The sequence below is a fragment of the Neomonachus schauinslandi genome, chromosome 15, assembly GCF_002201575.2.
Source record: "Neomonachus schauinslandi chromosome 15, ASM220157v2, whole genome shotgun sequence".
Lineage (NCBI taxonomy): Eukaryota > Metazoa > Chordata > Mammalia > Carnivora > Phocidae > Neomonachus > Neomonachus schauinslandi.
Window position 1 is genome coordinate 19,179,932 of NC_058417.1, and position 13,980 is coordinate 19,193,911.

At 55.5% G+C, this 13,980-nt stretch overlaps 1 protein-coding gene across 2 annotated transcripts in view; it reads left to right on the forward strand.

The window, feature by feature from the left end:
• RAB11FIP4 (RAB11 family interacting protein 4) overlaps positions 1-13,980 on the forward strand; it is a 110,250-nt gene that overhangs the window by 69,644 nt on the left and 26,626 nt on the right. The window contains exon 1 of one of the 2 annotated variants that reach the window (XM_021704238.1): positions 7,134-7,426. The exons of the other annotated variant lie outside the window; for it this stretch is intronic. Within the exon in view, the coding sequence (XP_021559913.1) occupies positions 7,397-7,426 (30 nt within the window). The 5' untranslated portion in view covers positions 7,134-7,396. Of the gene's footprint in view, positions 1-7,133; positions 7,427-13,980 lie in introns of those variants that run through there. 2 annotated transcript variants of the gene reach the window in all.

Genomic DNA, 13,980 nt, shown 5'->3' on the forward strand with positions numbered 1-13,980 from the left:
GATCCCTTCCAGCTTTAATGCACTGCGATTTCATGTCTATACAGGCCTAGATGATGAGAATTTCTAAAAAGTCCTCCTATTTGCAAAACGCTTTTCAAAAGTCTTTGACATTTTCTTTTCTTTCCAAGTTTTTGCATTAATTTTTAATGAAATTTATATATTAGGGAAGCCATGATCACGTCTTAATTTCTCAAATATTTATATAATTTTTATGTTGTGATACTAAAAGTATCACAACATACAAGATACAAAAAGTATCTTCTTTTTTTTTTCAAAGCTTTTATTTATTTAACAGAGAGAGACACAGCGAGAGAAGGAACACAAGCAGGGGGAGTGGGAGAGGGAGAAGCAGGCTTCCCACCGAGCAGGGAGCCCGATGTGGGGCTCGATCCCAGGACCCTGGGATCATGACCTGAGCCGAAGGCAGACGCTTAACCGACTAAGCCACCCAGGCGCCCCTGACCTTTTTTTTTTTTAAGATTTTATTTATTTATTTGACAGAGAGAGGGAACACAAGCACGGGGAGCAGCAGAGGGAGAGGGAGAAGCAGATTTCCCGCTGAGCAAGGAGCCCAGAACCCTGGGATCACAACCTGAGCCGAAGGCAGACGCTTAATGGACTGAGCCACCCAGGAGCCGCTGACCTTTCTTTTTTTTTTTTTTTTTTAAGATTTTTATTGATTTGAGGGAGAAAACGCATGAGCGGGATGGAGGGGCAGAGAGGAAGAAGCAGCCGCCCCGCTGAGGGCTATAGGACTTGAACCCAGGACTCTGAAATCATGACCTGAGCTGAAGTCAGATGCTTAACTGACTGAGCCACCCAGGCGCCCCGCCCCTTGACCTTTCTTCATGCAGATCCCAGTCTTACAAAGTTGGTCACACTTTCCCCATTTGACCGAAGAGGAAATCAGGGCTTGGAAAGGTGAAATGACTTGCCCTCTGCCAGGAAGCGGCCGGGCCAGGCCTCCAATCCAGGTCTTCTGATCCTGAGTTTAGGGTTCTCTCCATTGTTCCACGGGACCTCTCACACACCCCACAAGCCTAAAATCCCTCCATCGGTTGTTCATAAACGATGCCTGATGGATCCCTTGCCTTGTGGAGCCCCGGGTCAGGTGTTGTTGCTGGCACAGAGACAGACGAGTCAGGAGCCCTGGGTGCAGAGGATGCCAGGCCCCGCCCTGAAGACATTGCTTCAGGGAAAGAGCCAGGCAGGAGGCCCTGTGAGGGGCACGGGGCAGGACCTCGAGTACTGTTGAGGAACAGCTCTTTTAGCCAGAGAGCAGGAGGAAGTCTGGGTTGGGGAGCAGGGCCACAGTTACCCTTTCCTGAAACAAAATCTGGTGCCTAAATCCAGGATGAAAATGGACCCCTGTCCCCAACGTCTGTCTCTTACCCTCCTTTGGTTTTCTTCAGAGCCTGTCATATGTCTCGTTGATTCGTTTATTTGTTCGTGGTCTGACTGCCCCAGGAGAGGGCGAGCTCCATGAGAACAGAGACTTGATTATTCATAGTTGTGTCTCCAAGACCTGGAACAGGGTCCTGCACAAAGAGATCTTCACTGAATATTTGTGGATCGATGGATGGATGGATGGATGGATGATGGACAAGTGAGGCCTTCAGCTGTGGTTGGCCCGCCGTTAGCAAAGTAGTTCCCAAACTTGCTTGCCTTGGAAACACCTGGGATCTTTAAAAACTGCTAACACCTGGCTCCCACCCTAGGCATTTGGATTCAGTTGTGACCCGGGCATTGGCCTTTTTTTAAGTTCCCCAAGTGAGTCTAGTGTGCAGTTTGGGAACCACTGCTTTACCATCAACTTGTAAAAGTCAGAGCTGCACTGCCTGGGCCCGGAGGAGGGTGGGGAGGGCAGGAGAGGAGCAGTGAGCGGTGTTCGTGCTCTCTTGAGTTTGCAGCCACTTGACGTTCCTGAGGGTAAAGGAAGGGGAAGTTTTTCCTCCTTGCCCTCACCCAATCCGAGTCAAAGAGGACCTGGTCTGACTTCCTCCTCCCCAACCATCTCCTCCTCTTAGATGGTCAAATGAGTCCGAGGAAATGCAGGTTTTCTCACCATTTTCCCCTCCTATTGGGTTTGCATGAGTAAGAAAACCCATTGTTCACATGTGCACAGGTTGACAAAAATAGAGCTTGGCCTCTCTGAACACTGAGCCGGGGCGAGTCAGTAAGACCCTGTCCCACCCTGTCTGCATAGCACCCAGCCAGACATTATAAGGACAAACAGGCCTGGGGCAGAGTGCTGCAGGCATCCTGGCCAAAGGACAGTCACCAACACCGAGCTGTTTGCCAGTGGAAAGGGGCTCCCGTGTCCAAGGCATGCTCCTGGGTCCAAGATCTGCTCCTGGGCTAGTGCAGGGTTGTAGGATGGGAGGGGACCTTAGCGACGTGCTGTCTGAACCCCATCTTCCCAGAGGAAGGAAGGGGCCCAGATGCCCTCCTCTTCCCAGGCACAGTGCAGGCCCCCTGGCCAGGCCCCTGCCGGAGTGAAAGGGCTCTGGGATTCAGGGGTTGCTCCTGTTGTTTCTAGATGGCAGGTGGGGAACATCTTCCTTGGGGGTCAAGAGGCTGCTGCAATCCCAGGGTTCTGCCTGCTTCCTTAGTACCTGTTTCTCTTTCTAAAGCCGCTGCTTACGTCCTCAAAGGTTGAATTTGTCTCCCGGAGGGGCAAGCTGAGACTTCAGGGGTGGGGCTGATGCTTTCTGATCAGATCAAGCACTGTTTAAAGAGGAGGGGAAGGAAGACAGGTGTTTGTGGCCACGTCGGAGCCGGCTTCAAGGAGGGCTTTTCCAAGAACAATAGCTGATGCAACTGTTTGGGTGGAGATCATGTCCAGTGTGTGTGACCAGGTCGTGGTGGGTGACTAATGTCCATCTTAGCACGAGTCGAGAGAGCCAGGTCTACTCCCAGCTCTGCCAATGGCTACACCATGGTGAGGAGAGAAGCCAGCTTCCGCCTCTGGGGCTTGGTGCCCCATTTGGGGACTGAGTGGTTATATTAGACTAGTGACTTGAAACAACATTAAAGCCACGGGACTCTTTGTTTATCTGAACTCTTATGTGGAAGTCCATGTGTAAAGCAGCTGGAAGTGGAGCTGTTCTGGTTCACCTGGAGCACCCCCTCCTTTTGCAGGATCTCCAGAGAAACCTGCAGGTTGCAAGGAACTGAAACCGAGTTTGAGAACCACTGGACCTGGTGCTCGAATGCTTTTTTTTTTCAGCCCTGGTATTATTTGTGTAGCTGTTTTCTTGTTTGTTCATTTGGCTAATGTCAGTTGGCTCAGTTGCTTGGCTAACATCAACACTGGGTAATGTTCGGAGAGCTCTTTTCCTATCATAATTATGTCATATGTGTTCAGCCAGTCCTTCCATATGGCCCCAGGCTTGTACAAAATGTTGCCTCTTTACACCACCTGATGGTGAGCTAACTCCTGCCTGGTGATAGCAGAAGTAGACAAACGTGGATAGAAGCTGTGGTTCAGAGAGAACTTACTAGATTCTCTTCCCTCACTGGGCTCACCCAAATGAACATGTGTTTTCCACCCCCATCAGTTTCTGGAGGCTGGTAACTCCTGCTTTTCAACATTCTATCCACTTCTCTCTGGCTTTGGCCCTCAACATCACGGTTGTACTCTCACATCAAATGGCAGAAGAAGTTTCAGAACATAAAAAGAATTAGAGTGACTTGTCCTCTGCACATTATTCTCGGATACATTCCCTGGGAGAGGGTTTCTGTTTTTAATGAGACCGTTCTTCTGAAACAGCAAGGCAAACCCCTTAGGAGACTCACAGCCCCGGGCGAGCGCTTCGAAGGTATCAACTGCCATCACTCCCCATCCCCTGCCGGTCATCATCCCCCCCGCCGCCCCCGCCAGTAAAGAGCAGGAGCCAGAAGTGGAGGGCCCTACACAGGCAGCCAGGAGCCCGAGTTTCAGTCCCTGCTCATCTCATACCTCAGTGTGTTGTCTGGACAAATTCCTAGCCTTCTCTGAGCCTCCATCTTCCCATCCATAAAATGGGGGAAGAGCACATTAGATGTTTCTCCAGAGAGCCTTCCTAGCTTAAAATGGTTTGATTTTGTAACACCTAAAACATAGCTATGGGAAGGAACCAGGGTAGCTAATGCAAGAACCTCCTTTTCCCCGACCCCATAGGTGGGGCTGTGCTCAGGAGGGAGGACTATATTGCCCTAATAATTCTCGCCCAGCCCAGCCCCCATCTGAATGAAAAACACTGAGTCCTCTGGGAGCCCCAGCCTGGGCTGGAGCCCTCAGTTTCCACATCCCATTTCAGAAGACAGTCAGCCTTCCTCCCCAACCCCAAATTATCACTGCTTCCCTAAACCCTGTGGAAGGTATCAGGATCTCTCCCAACAGTCAGGGTTCTTGGGGCGCCTGGGTGGCTCAGTCGGTTGGGTGTCCGACTCTTGATTTGCTCAGGGGCATGAGATCGAGTCCCACATCAGGCTGCACGCTGGGCATGGAGCCTGCTTGGGATTCTCTCTCTCCCTTTCCCTCTGCCCCTCCCTACCCTCAAATGTCAGGGTTCTAAACCATCCTGCAAGCTGCTTCAGGTTCTAATCCTTACCTCAGTTCTTCCCAGCCTCTTGTCATATGGTCATTGGAAATGGCTGCTCTTTATTGAGCACCTGTCATGTGCCAGGCCTGTTCTGCGTATTATATGCATGGGTCCTGATTATTTTGATCCTCACAATAATCCTGAGATACATTATATCATTATCTCCAACTTACAGGTGAGGAAACGGAGACACCGGAAATTCAACTTGCCTAGGCTCATCCAGCTGCCCTTTAAAAGGTGGTAAAGCCAAGATATGACTCTTGGCTCCGGCCCTGGAGCTCATATCCTGAATCACCGAATCAGACTGGGGCTCATTCACGCTGCTGGTAATAACGAGAAGCTGCTGTGTATTGAGTGCCTGTAGCACAGGAGGCATTGAACCAGACACTTATTTTGTCCTTTCATTCAAACCTCACAACTGGAGGAGGAAAGGTCTTGTTTCCATTCCAGAGAGGTAGCAACTGGTGCTCAGAAACAGTGAATGACTTGGCCACGGGAAGCTGTAGAACGAGGCAGGCTTCAGACTCAGAAGTTCAGAACTAGCATCTTGCGACCCTCCTCTTGGTCACACTGCTTTTCAGGACAAATATCTGGAGATGCTGCTCCCTCCACCACAGCTTTGGGAAGAATAAAGAGGGACCACTAGCACCACTCCATCCACAGAGCCCTCGAAAGTGGCAATTGGGCTTCCCCTAACAAGGCGGGCCGGGGGGTGCTTGACAAGGGCTGCTTTTCTTCACTGATTTTTGCCAGAAGAAAGCTAGGACCTAGAAAAGCCCCGATCATCTGAGGTTTCTGCTTCCCTCGCCCAGTTCTGGGTGGTCCTCTCAAGTGATCTGCTTTCTGGTTCCCCGTAGCCCTTAGGGGCACCATGAGACCAGAAGGGAAGAGGGGAAACTGAGACAGAACTCCCTGGATTCAGCTACACCCTAAAACCTCACAGGAAGCCGCTGAGCCGAGGTCTCAGGGCAGAGCTCCAAAGGCAGAGGAGGCCCAGGGTGCGTGGGCTCATTCATGCACCACACCTTTGATGAGTGACCGAAATTAAGTGTACCCTCTGCCAGGGTGCACAACAACTCATGAGGTAGGTTGTGCCATCCCCATTTTACAGATAAGGACACTGAGTCTCAGAAGGGTTACATAACTCATCCTAGGCCTCACAGCTGGCAAATAGCATTGAACCCCAAGTCTGTGTGATTCCAAAGGCAGTGTTCTTTATGATACACCACAGCGCTTCTGCGTGTTAGGGACTGTGGGAGTGGACACCAGCAAGGGTGAGAAATAGTCTGTGGTGCCCGCACAGAGATCTCTGAGCTGCAAGGCATAAGCAGGGAGGAGAGGGCCGGTGGGTAGTAGAGTGCCCACCTCACTCCTGCTGCTCTAGCCTCCTCTGGCGCAAAGCCCTTGCCAGGAGGCCCTCCTCTAGCTAATGTTGTCCTTTTTGGAGAGTCCCCTGTAGGTCTCAGGGCCTCAGTGGGATGCTTTGCCTCAGACAGGCCCCTGGTAGACGGAGAGGCAGCTGACAATCTTTTTGCAGAAGAGATATGGGGGAGAAGGAAGTTGAGAGCAAAGAGCCAGAGAGAAGGAGGCAGAAAAGCTGAAAAGTGTGGTGTGTGTGTGTGTGTGTGTGTGTGTGTTGTTGATGGAGCTGGACCAAAGCACCCAGCTGCCGACAGGCTCTGCCATGTTCAAGTGCCACCTTGTTGGTCAGTGAGGACTCAGGGAAGGCAAAGGGGCCTTCATGTTGGCCTGAGACAGACAATTAGGAAGGTAAATCCCCCAGAATTTAACCCCCCAGTTGCACAATACAACATCGAATCAAAAGGAAACATCTGCATTATTTGCTGCTTTACATTTTTGCCTTCTTTAATCCAGAGCATAGTGAAGAGTTATGGGGGGGGCATTTTTTACTTAAATTATATTTACTAGGATTCAACACAGGGGTACTTTCTCTTTTATGTTTTTAGTTCTTGTTGCCGCTTGGTTCTTCGTATTCCTGGGCTGGTTATAAATACAACTTTTGACTTTACGACGTAAAGATTGGGAAAGTTGTGAGTGGGATTTGGGATGAGAATCAATTGGGGAGCCACCAGACTCAGGCTGGTGGTGGCGGTGATAGTGGGCGAGGGGTCTGGGGGTTTGGCAGGTCTGCCTTCGGGTCCGCACATGTGAGCGCGGAAGCGCTGGTAGGAATCTCGCAGTACGGTGACCGCAAACAGTGAGAGTAGCCTGGACCCGGCAGCGGCAGCGACAGCGCCCGCCAGGCAGGCGCGCGAACTCAGACTCGGTCTCCTGGAATCTGAGGGCCCGGGCTGAGCAAACCCGGGCGACAGCAACGTCGCGGTGCGGGCTCGGGCGGGCCCAGGCGAGCCCCACCTCCCGAGGCGCCCAGTCCGGGGCCGCGCAGCCATTGGTCCGCACCGCCCCAGCCACCTGCCCCTACCTTTGGGGGCGGGGTTACCTGGGCCCCGCCCCCCGAGGCTCGGGTTCCTAGACCCAGCTTCCTCCTCCGGCTCCGCCCCCGAGCCCAGGCCCCGCCCTCTCCGATCCCTGAGCCGGGGCGCCTCGTGATGTCACGGCAGCTTTGATACAAAGAGCCCTTCGGCCCACGCGGGTCTCCCGGCAACGGGCGCGGGTGGGGGCGGGGCCGGCGCCTTCAACTGGTGCGGAAAGCGAGCGAGCGGCCGCGGCGCGGCGGGGATCGTCTCTGCGCTCCCCGCGCTGCCCGCCGCGTCCCTGCCCGCCCCGCCGGCCCGCACCCGCCCGCTCCTCGCCCCTCCGCAGCTCACCGACTCGCCGCCACACGGGGGATGCGCACCCCGCCCGCCCCCGGGGGCCAGGTAAGCGGCGGCCCAGGGGCTCGGGCTCGCCGGGCTCCGGCGACGCGCACCTGGCCGCGCCGGAGGCCCCGGGGCTGGGGAAGTTGCCGGAGCGCGGAACTTTGCCCGCAGCCCGGGCGCCCGCTCCTGCCCCGGGAGTGTCCGCCCTTTCGGCCCTGGCCGGGGAGGTCGGGTTACCTGCGTCCTGGCGCGCTGGGCCACGGAAGAGAAGCCTCTGTCTCCGCTGCCCCCACCTGGCCCTCTGCCGGCTCCCAGGTGCAGGGGTGGGCAGGGCTAGCCCGGGGGCGCGGGGAGAGGGCGCCGCTTCTTCGGCGCGGTTTCCCAAAGTGTTTTTAGAGGGATCTAGTGGACTGGGCAGGCGGTTGGTTTGCCAGGACGCCTTCCTCGGGACACCCTCGCCCCCGCTCGCAGCGCGCCTGCCCCTCCGGCAGCGGTGTTGTCCCAGCTCCCTGCCCTTGGCTCCGCCGAGTCCCGGAGGGGGCTGTGCGCGGGCCAAGTTTTTCCGTAGCTCTTGGCGTCTGCACCGAGCCTGTTCCCGGGTTCCCTCGCCTCTCCGAGGGGCTCTGCCGGGCAAGGGGGGAGAACCAGCTTAGTTCGGGGCTTAGGGACAGGGCCCTGGCCCTTCCCAGCCGAGACGTCGCCGAGGCCGGAGGTGTGTGCGGAGTCCCAGCTCTTTGCCCGCCGGCCCGAGAGCCTGCAGGTCCTAGTTGCTGTTGTCACAGTCGCTTCTCTGCGGGCGACTAGCGTCTCTGAGGTCTTGGTGGAGCAGCCTCTGGAGAACCAGCCATGTCTGTGCTGTGGGAACCCGGTCTGGACTCAGCCCAGTGTTCCTTCTCATCCGTGCACACCCTCCAGTGTACCTCTTTCTCCATTTATTCTTCTCCCCAGCCATGCTCTCCCACAGATGGCTGTAGGTGACACATCCCTCGCCCTGAGAGACAAGCCAGTGTTCCTGGTCTTATTTACAGGCCGCCTCCTCAAAGGATTGTGAGGGGGCCGGATTTCTGGGCTCAGCCTACACTTTTTGCCTTGGCAAACTCCTGGGTTGGTTTCTGATGGTCCACCAAACCCCTCTCTTCCCTTGGTGGAGGCAGGTGCTAATCGGCTGGGTTCCAGGGAAAGGGGTGGGGCATTCCCCAGGTCCTTCCCCTGGTGAAATGTGGCTGCCAGGTTAGGGGAAAGGGAATCTCAAAGGGGGGAAGGTGACCAATTATGTGTAAATCAGACCTTTGCTGTAGGGATCTCTGTCTCCCTGTAACTAGCCAGCTCAGCCTTGGTGGAGTCCTTGGGTCACTGCCATTGACCGGGGTCTTGCCTTAAGCCAGGCACCAGCTTACCCAGATAGACTGGCCGAAACCTGACCCTGCTGAGCTGGCATTCATGAACTGCTTATGCGCCCAGGTGCTAGTATGCAGGGACGCTTCCCTGCCCCTAAAGTGTTTGCAGACTGTAGGGACACTGAAAACCTGGGCCAAATTGTTTCCTGGCCAACTGCCCTGAGCCCTCAGGCACAGTGATCTGGGTTGTCTCTGAGGTCCCTGTGACTTCACTGGAGGGGTGTGTGGCCTGGAGGAATGGGGAAGCCAGGGAAGAACTTGGGACTTGTAGCAGGCATCACGGCTTGGGGAATGCCTTCTGGGGAACAGCTTTGTCATTTGGGGGGCCCCAGGCTTTGGTGGAGGGGGTGGGGTACATGACTAAGGCCAGCAGAGAGATAAGACTGTGCCTAGGGAGGGACCTGACTGGCCAGGCCAGGTGAGACTGCGGGAAGTGTGACCTTTGCCCCAAGGAAGACCAGCGGGAGAGACTACCTTAAAAAGGACCTTTCGTCGGGGCGCCTGGGTGGCTTAGTTGGTTAAGCGACTGCCTTCGGCTCAGGTCGTGATCCTGGAGTCCCGGGATCGAGTCCCGCATCGGGCTCCCTGCTGGGCAGGGAGTCTGCTTCTCCCTCTGACCCTCCTCCCTCTCATGCTCTCTGTCTCTCATTCTCTCTCTCTCTCAAATAAATAAATAAAATCTTTAAAAAAAAAAAAAAAAAAATAGGACCTTTCACAAAAAAGGGAAGAAAAGAAGAAATCTGCCCAGAGCAGCTTGCCTTGGGGAGGCTCTGGGTTGCAGCGTGAGAAGTTGCTGGTGGATATTCTGCTGGCCCCCACACTTTCCCATCCTTCCGTCTCTTCAGAGCACTCTGCCCCTCCCTCAGGACACTGGCCCCTTTGTGGCCTGCTAGCCCCCTTACCTACAGGTGGGACAAGCTGCCCCCACATCTAGGGCTTGCTCTTCAGCCCTCCTGGAGCCCTCCTGGCTCTCACCTTCCCACATTCCCTCCCTCCCCCTCCAGGTGGCTAGAAACTTCCTTCCTTAGGGCTGGCAGTCCCTCTTCTGAGCTGGCCTTTTATGCCAAGGGGTGTTTCACAACTGATCTTGCTTACAGTTTTACTTCAGTTTATATATTTTAGCTGTGGGTAGGGAGCAGGTAGAGGTGGAGGGGGTGGGAAGGGCTCCCAATAAGATACCAGGTGAGTGATTCCTGGAAGGCAGTCATCTCCGGACCTTGGATGGAGAGGGCCAGCCTGGACACAGGGTGCCCACTCTCTGGCCCTGTTCTCTGGCTCCTGGCACAGGGCTCAGTGCATTTTGAAAAGGAATGGGCTGCCTGCTGCCTGGTGTCGGCAGTGGGGCGCAGTGCCTTGGCTTTGCCAGCCTTGTACAACCCCTGGGTTTGGGCTCTGTTTTCCTCTGGGTCTGCTCCGTTGGCTCTTGACTCGGGAACGGGGCATTGATGGTATCAAATCACTGGCCTTTCCAAGGAGGAGGACTGCTTGGGTCTTTCCCCCGCCTGGTCTACCCGTGGGCTAGTCCTGCCCCATGGTCAGCTGGGCACGACAAGGCGGGTGCGTCGATTTGGCAGACCCGCCTTGTGTCTTACTGGACGTTGTGTGACCACCCGTCCCGGCTGTGGTAGGGCCAGCTCCTCTCCCAGGTGGCATTCTAGGGCACAGACCTTTCCTCAGTTCTGTTTGCCCCGCCCCCACCCAGCACATCGCCCGGCACAGGCAGTTCCTCCATCAGACACTGGAGCGTCTGAGTTGTGCTAGACTCTGTGCTTGGCGCCCGAGGTACGGCAGCGGACATAGCAGCAGTCCCTGCCTTCGTGGAGCCCGCGTGGTAGCCGGCGGGCGGGGCGGCCGGACCACAAGCAGGGCGGTGGGCGTTGTGGACTTAAACAGAGTGGGCAGGGAAGTTCTCGCTGAGAAGGTGGCCTCTTGGCAAAAAGCGGTGCAGGCCGAGGGAGCAGCCACTGCAAAGGCCCTGAGGTGGGGCCACGGCTGACGAGGGAGGCTGCTGTGATTGGAGAGGGAGCCAGGTTGGGGCATGGGGCACAGGCTCAGAGAGATCGGGGACCTCTCGTGCTGCCAAGTGAGTGCCCAGACCCCAGGAGAACGGGAGGAGGTGACCAGCACACAGTCGAGACTAGAAATCCACAGGCACAAACGCATTTGCTTGTTCTGTCCTCTGCAAACTCTTGCTGTTGAGGGGTTTGGGCACTGAGGCATTTCTTTTTTAAGATTTTACTTATGTATTTATTTGGGCGGAGGGGAGGCAGAGGGAGAAGCAGGCTCCCGCAGAGCAGGGAGCCCGATGTGGGGCTCGATCCCCGGACTCTGGGATCATGACCTGAGCTGAAGGCAGATGCTCAACCCACTGAGCCCCCCCCCCCCCCATGCCGCCGGCGCCCCGCACTGAGGCATTTCTTGAGGAAAAGGGTCTGCATCTGGCTGTTGCTGCTGTGGACTTTCCTGTCCTTGGCCCGGGTCAGGTCGGAGAAGCCTGTCCCCATGAGTGTGGAAACCGTTCTTGCTGGTTGTTATTTCCACCACACAGATGGTACCAGCAGAACCCGCCTGGGTGATGCGCGCACAACCGTGTGTCCTCAGCAGAGCGCCACTGGGGCCACCTCCCTGTTCCCACGGGTCTGCGCTAGCAGGGGTGCAGCAAGGCCAGCCCCCACATCCTCTCCTTGGACTCCCGGCCTCCCCGAGCCCCAAGGTGCTCAAGCCTTCCTTTTACTTCCACGGGCAGCACACTTCTGGGCCCTGGTCTCCTGAGAAGCCTACTCGCCTACCTGGGCAGCAGCTTCAGGTCTAATCTCTGTCCAGCCTAGGCGCCCAGAGAGAGCGAGTGAGTGTGTGTGTGTGTACAGGGAGAAAGGGGGCAACCAGAAATGTGTGCATCCTTGGAGGTTTGCATGGAGGTCCAGAGACCCACAAGGGGTCTGCGTGACCTCTGGCCCCGGCCCCATCTGGCAGGCTGGTACAGTAACACCATTTCCAACCCCACTCCTCAACTTCCTTCAAGAAATGGGAAGTTTTCCGACTGCTGGCCGTATTCATAATTGATTCAACCTGTTTCCTCTTCCCAGACAAGTGGGTTCTTTCCCAGCAATGTAAACATGATTCAAATGAAAACAAAGCTCCGTGGCAGTTATTATTAATAGCCGTGGCCCTGCTTCTGGGAGCCTTTCTCTTTTAAGGGACCAGAAAGAGGAAGGCCCGAACAGAACCCGAGTGCAGGAGAGTGGGTGGGAGCTCTCGCTGTCTTGAGTCATCTGCTGTCACCCCCACCGTCCTCTGCGCTCCGCAAGCCTCACAGCGTGAAAAGGGAACCTGTTCTTGTAGTAGTTAGCCGGTGTGGACTGCAGCGGACTTGGGGTAAGAGCCGGAGGGGGTTGGTAGGCAGGGGCTGCTCTTTGCACCAGCCTCCAGTCTCCCTCTCCAGGTAGGAGAGACACTAGGAGCAGGTGTCTCCTTCCTGCCCATTGGTTTTCCTGGGAGAAATAATCCACCTCAAAACCTGGGTGCCTCCATCCCATGCTCAGCCACCCAATGCCTATTTTCTTCAAGTAGAATAAAATGTTTTGGAGCCAGAAAGTACATGTGTCTAGTCCCTGGCTCTGCAGCCTGCTCGTTCTGGGACATCAGGCAAGGCACCCTCACCTTCCTGAGCCTCTGTGGGCTGATGGCAAAGGTAAAATGAGCCCCTGCCACCCAATAAGCCCAGAGTGGATTCTGACCCAGGCTCGGTTGGCGCCTGGTGGGTAGTTAGACAGCCAGAGAGGCAGGATAGCGTGGTGCCCAGCAGGCTGGGCTCCGGAGTCAGGCGGCCTGTGTTCAAGTCCTGCCTGGGCCAGTGGCTACTTGTGCAATCTTAGACTGTTGACCCTTTCTGTGCCTCGCAGTTCTCCTAGGGAAAAGGAGGACGATGCTCGCCCCTCCCTCGGAAGGTGGTTCTGTGGATCACCATGTAAATGTATGAAAAGCACTTCAAACCCTGCCTGGCATGTGAGGGAGCTGTTGATTTTAGTTCCTGCAAGATTCTAGTGGTTTGATTCTTGCGACTGATAACCTTAGCGCCTAACCGAATTTCTCACGGGGAGGATGTCTGAGCAGAGGCAGGAAAGTGGTGGAGGAGAAACTCCACTACCTGAGGGCCTTTACGGGGGAGCGAAACTCCACTTCCTCAACTTCTGTGTTTCTTAAATAAACCAACTCAGCTTCTGCAGATGCAGACTCTGGGGCTGGAGCGAAGTGACTGGCGCCCAGCGTGGCAATCTGGGAATGAGATGCAAAGCACGTCCTGGGGTGGCAGGCAGCTCCCCGGGGCTTGGTGTGGGGCTGCGCACCTGATCCTTCCTTTCCACCCCGCCAAGGGGAAGGGGCCGCCCCTCTGCCCACCCTCCCTTCGCCAGCAGCTAGGGCCAGTCCATCTGTCCACCCAGGCCAGCCGGAAAGCCAGCCTGGAACAGTGTGCCCATCTACCACTGCCGGCCCCCAGGGTCTTATTAAAGCATCGTGACTGTGGCAGCCCACAGGGTGCCTGGAGGTCGGGAAGGGGCCAGACAGAACGATGTGGACTGTCAGCCACAGGGCCATGTTGCGTGACTGCCCTTGGCCGTGTTCCAAGCAGCAAGCCTACCTGTTCATCTAGCTTGGCTGCTCCGAGGTCTACACGGAGGCAAAGCGGACCGGGGTGGGTGGTGGTCAGGCTGGCCTCTGCTGCTAATATTAAGTAACCTTGAATCGAAAGCCTCCTGGTGAAATGAGGGTTCTTGTTGACAGGCAGGTCTGGCCAGCACATTTTTGTGCGATTACCTACAAGGTTGCGTCAGTTATTAGCAAAGAAGGATCTTGCAGCAGCCAGGTGTGCGTGTGTGTGTGCAGGTACTTGTGAGGAGTTGTCCTCTACCCCTCAAGTCCCACACCCAGTCCAAGGAACTGTGCCTGAGTCCGCATTCCCCACTATACTCATGCCGTGTTTTACAGATCCTAAGACACTCTTTTTTCCCCCCACGTTTTAACATCTCAAGTTGGTATGAGTCGTACATTCGCTGCTGTGCTTTCATTTAATCGGCAGTGCTGTTTCCTTCTCAGTGTACTTGGAATAACAGTGCATCTTAAAATCAAAGGCATCTTGGACTTAAACACAGAAACTAGGTAACCTCTAGAGAACTTACGTAACCTGCCCAGTTTCTTCAAGGAAGGGAGCAGAGCCAC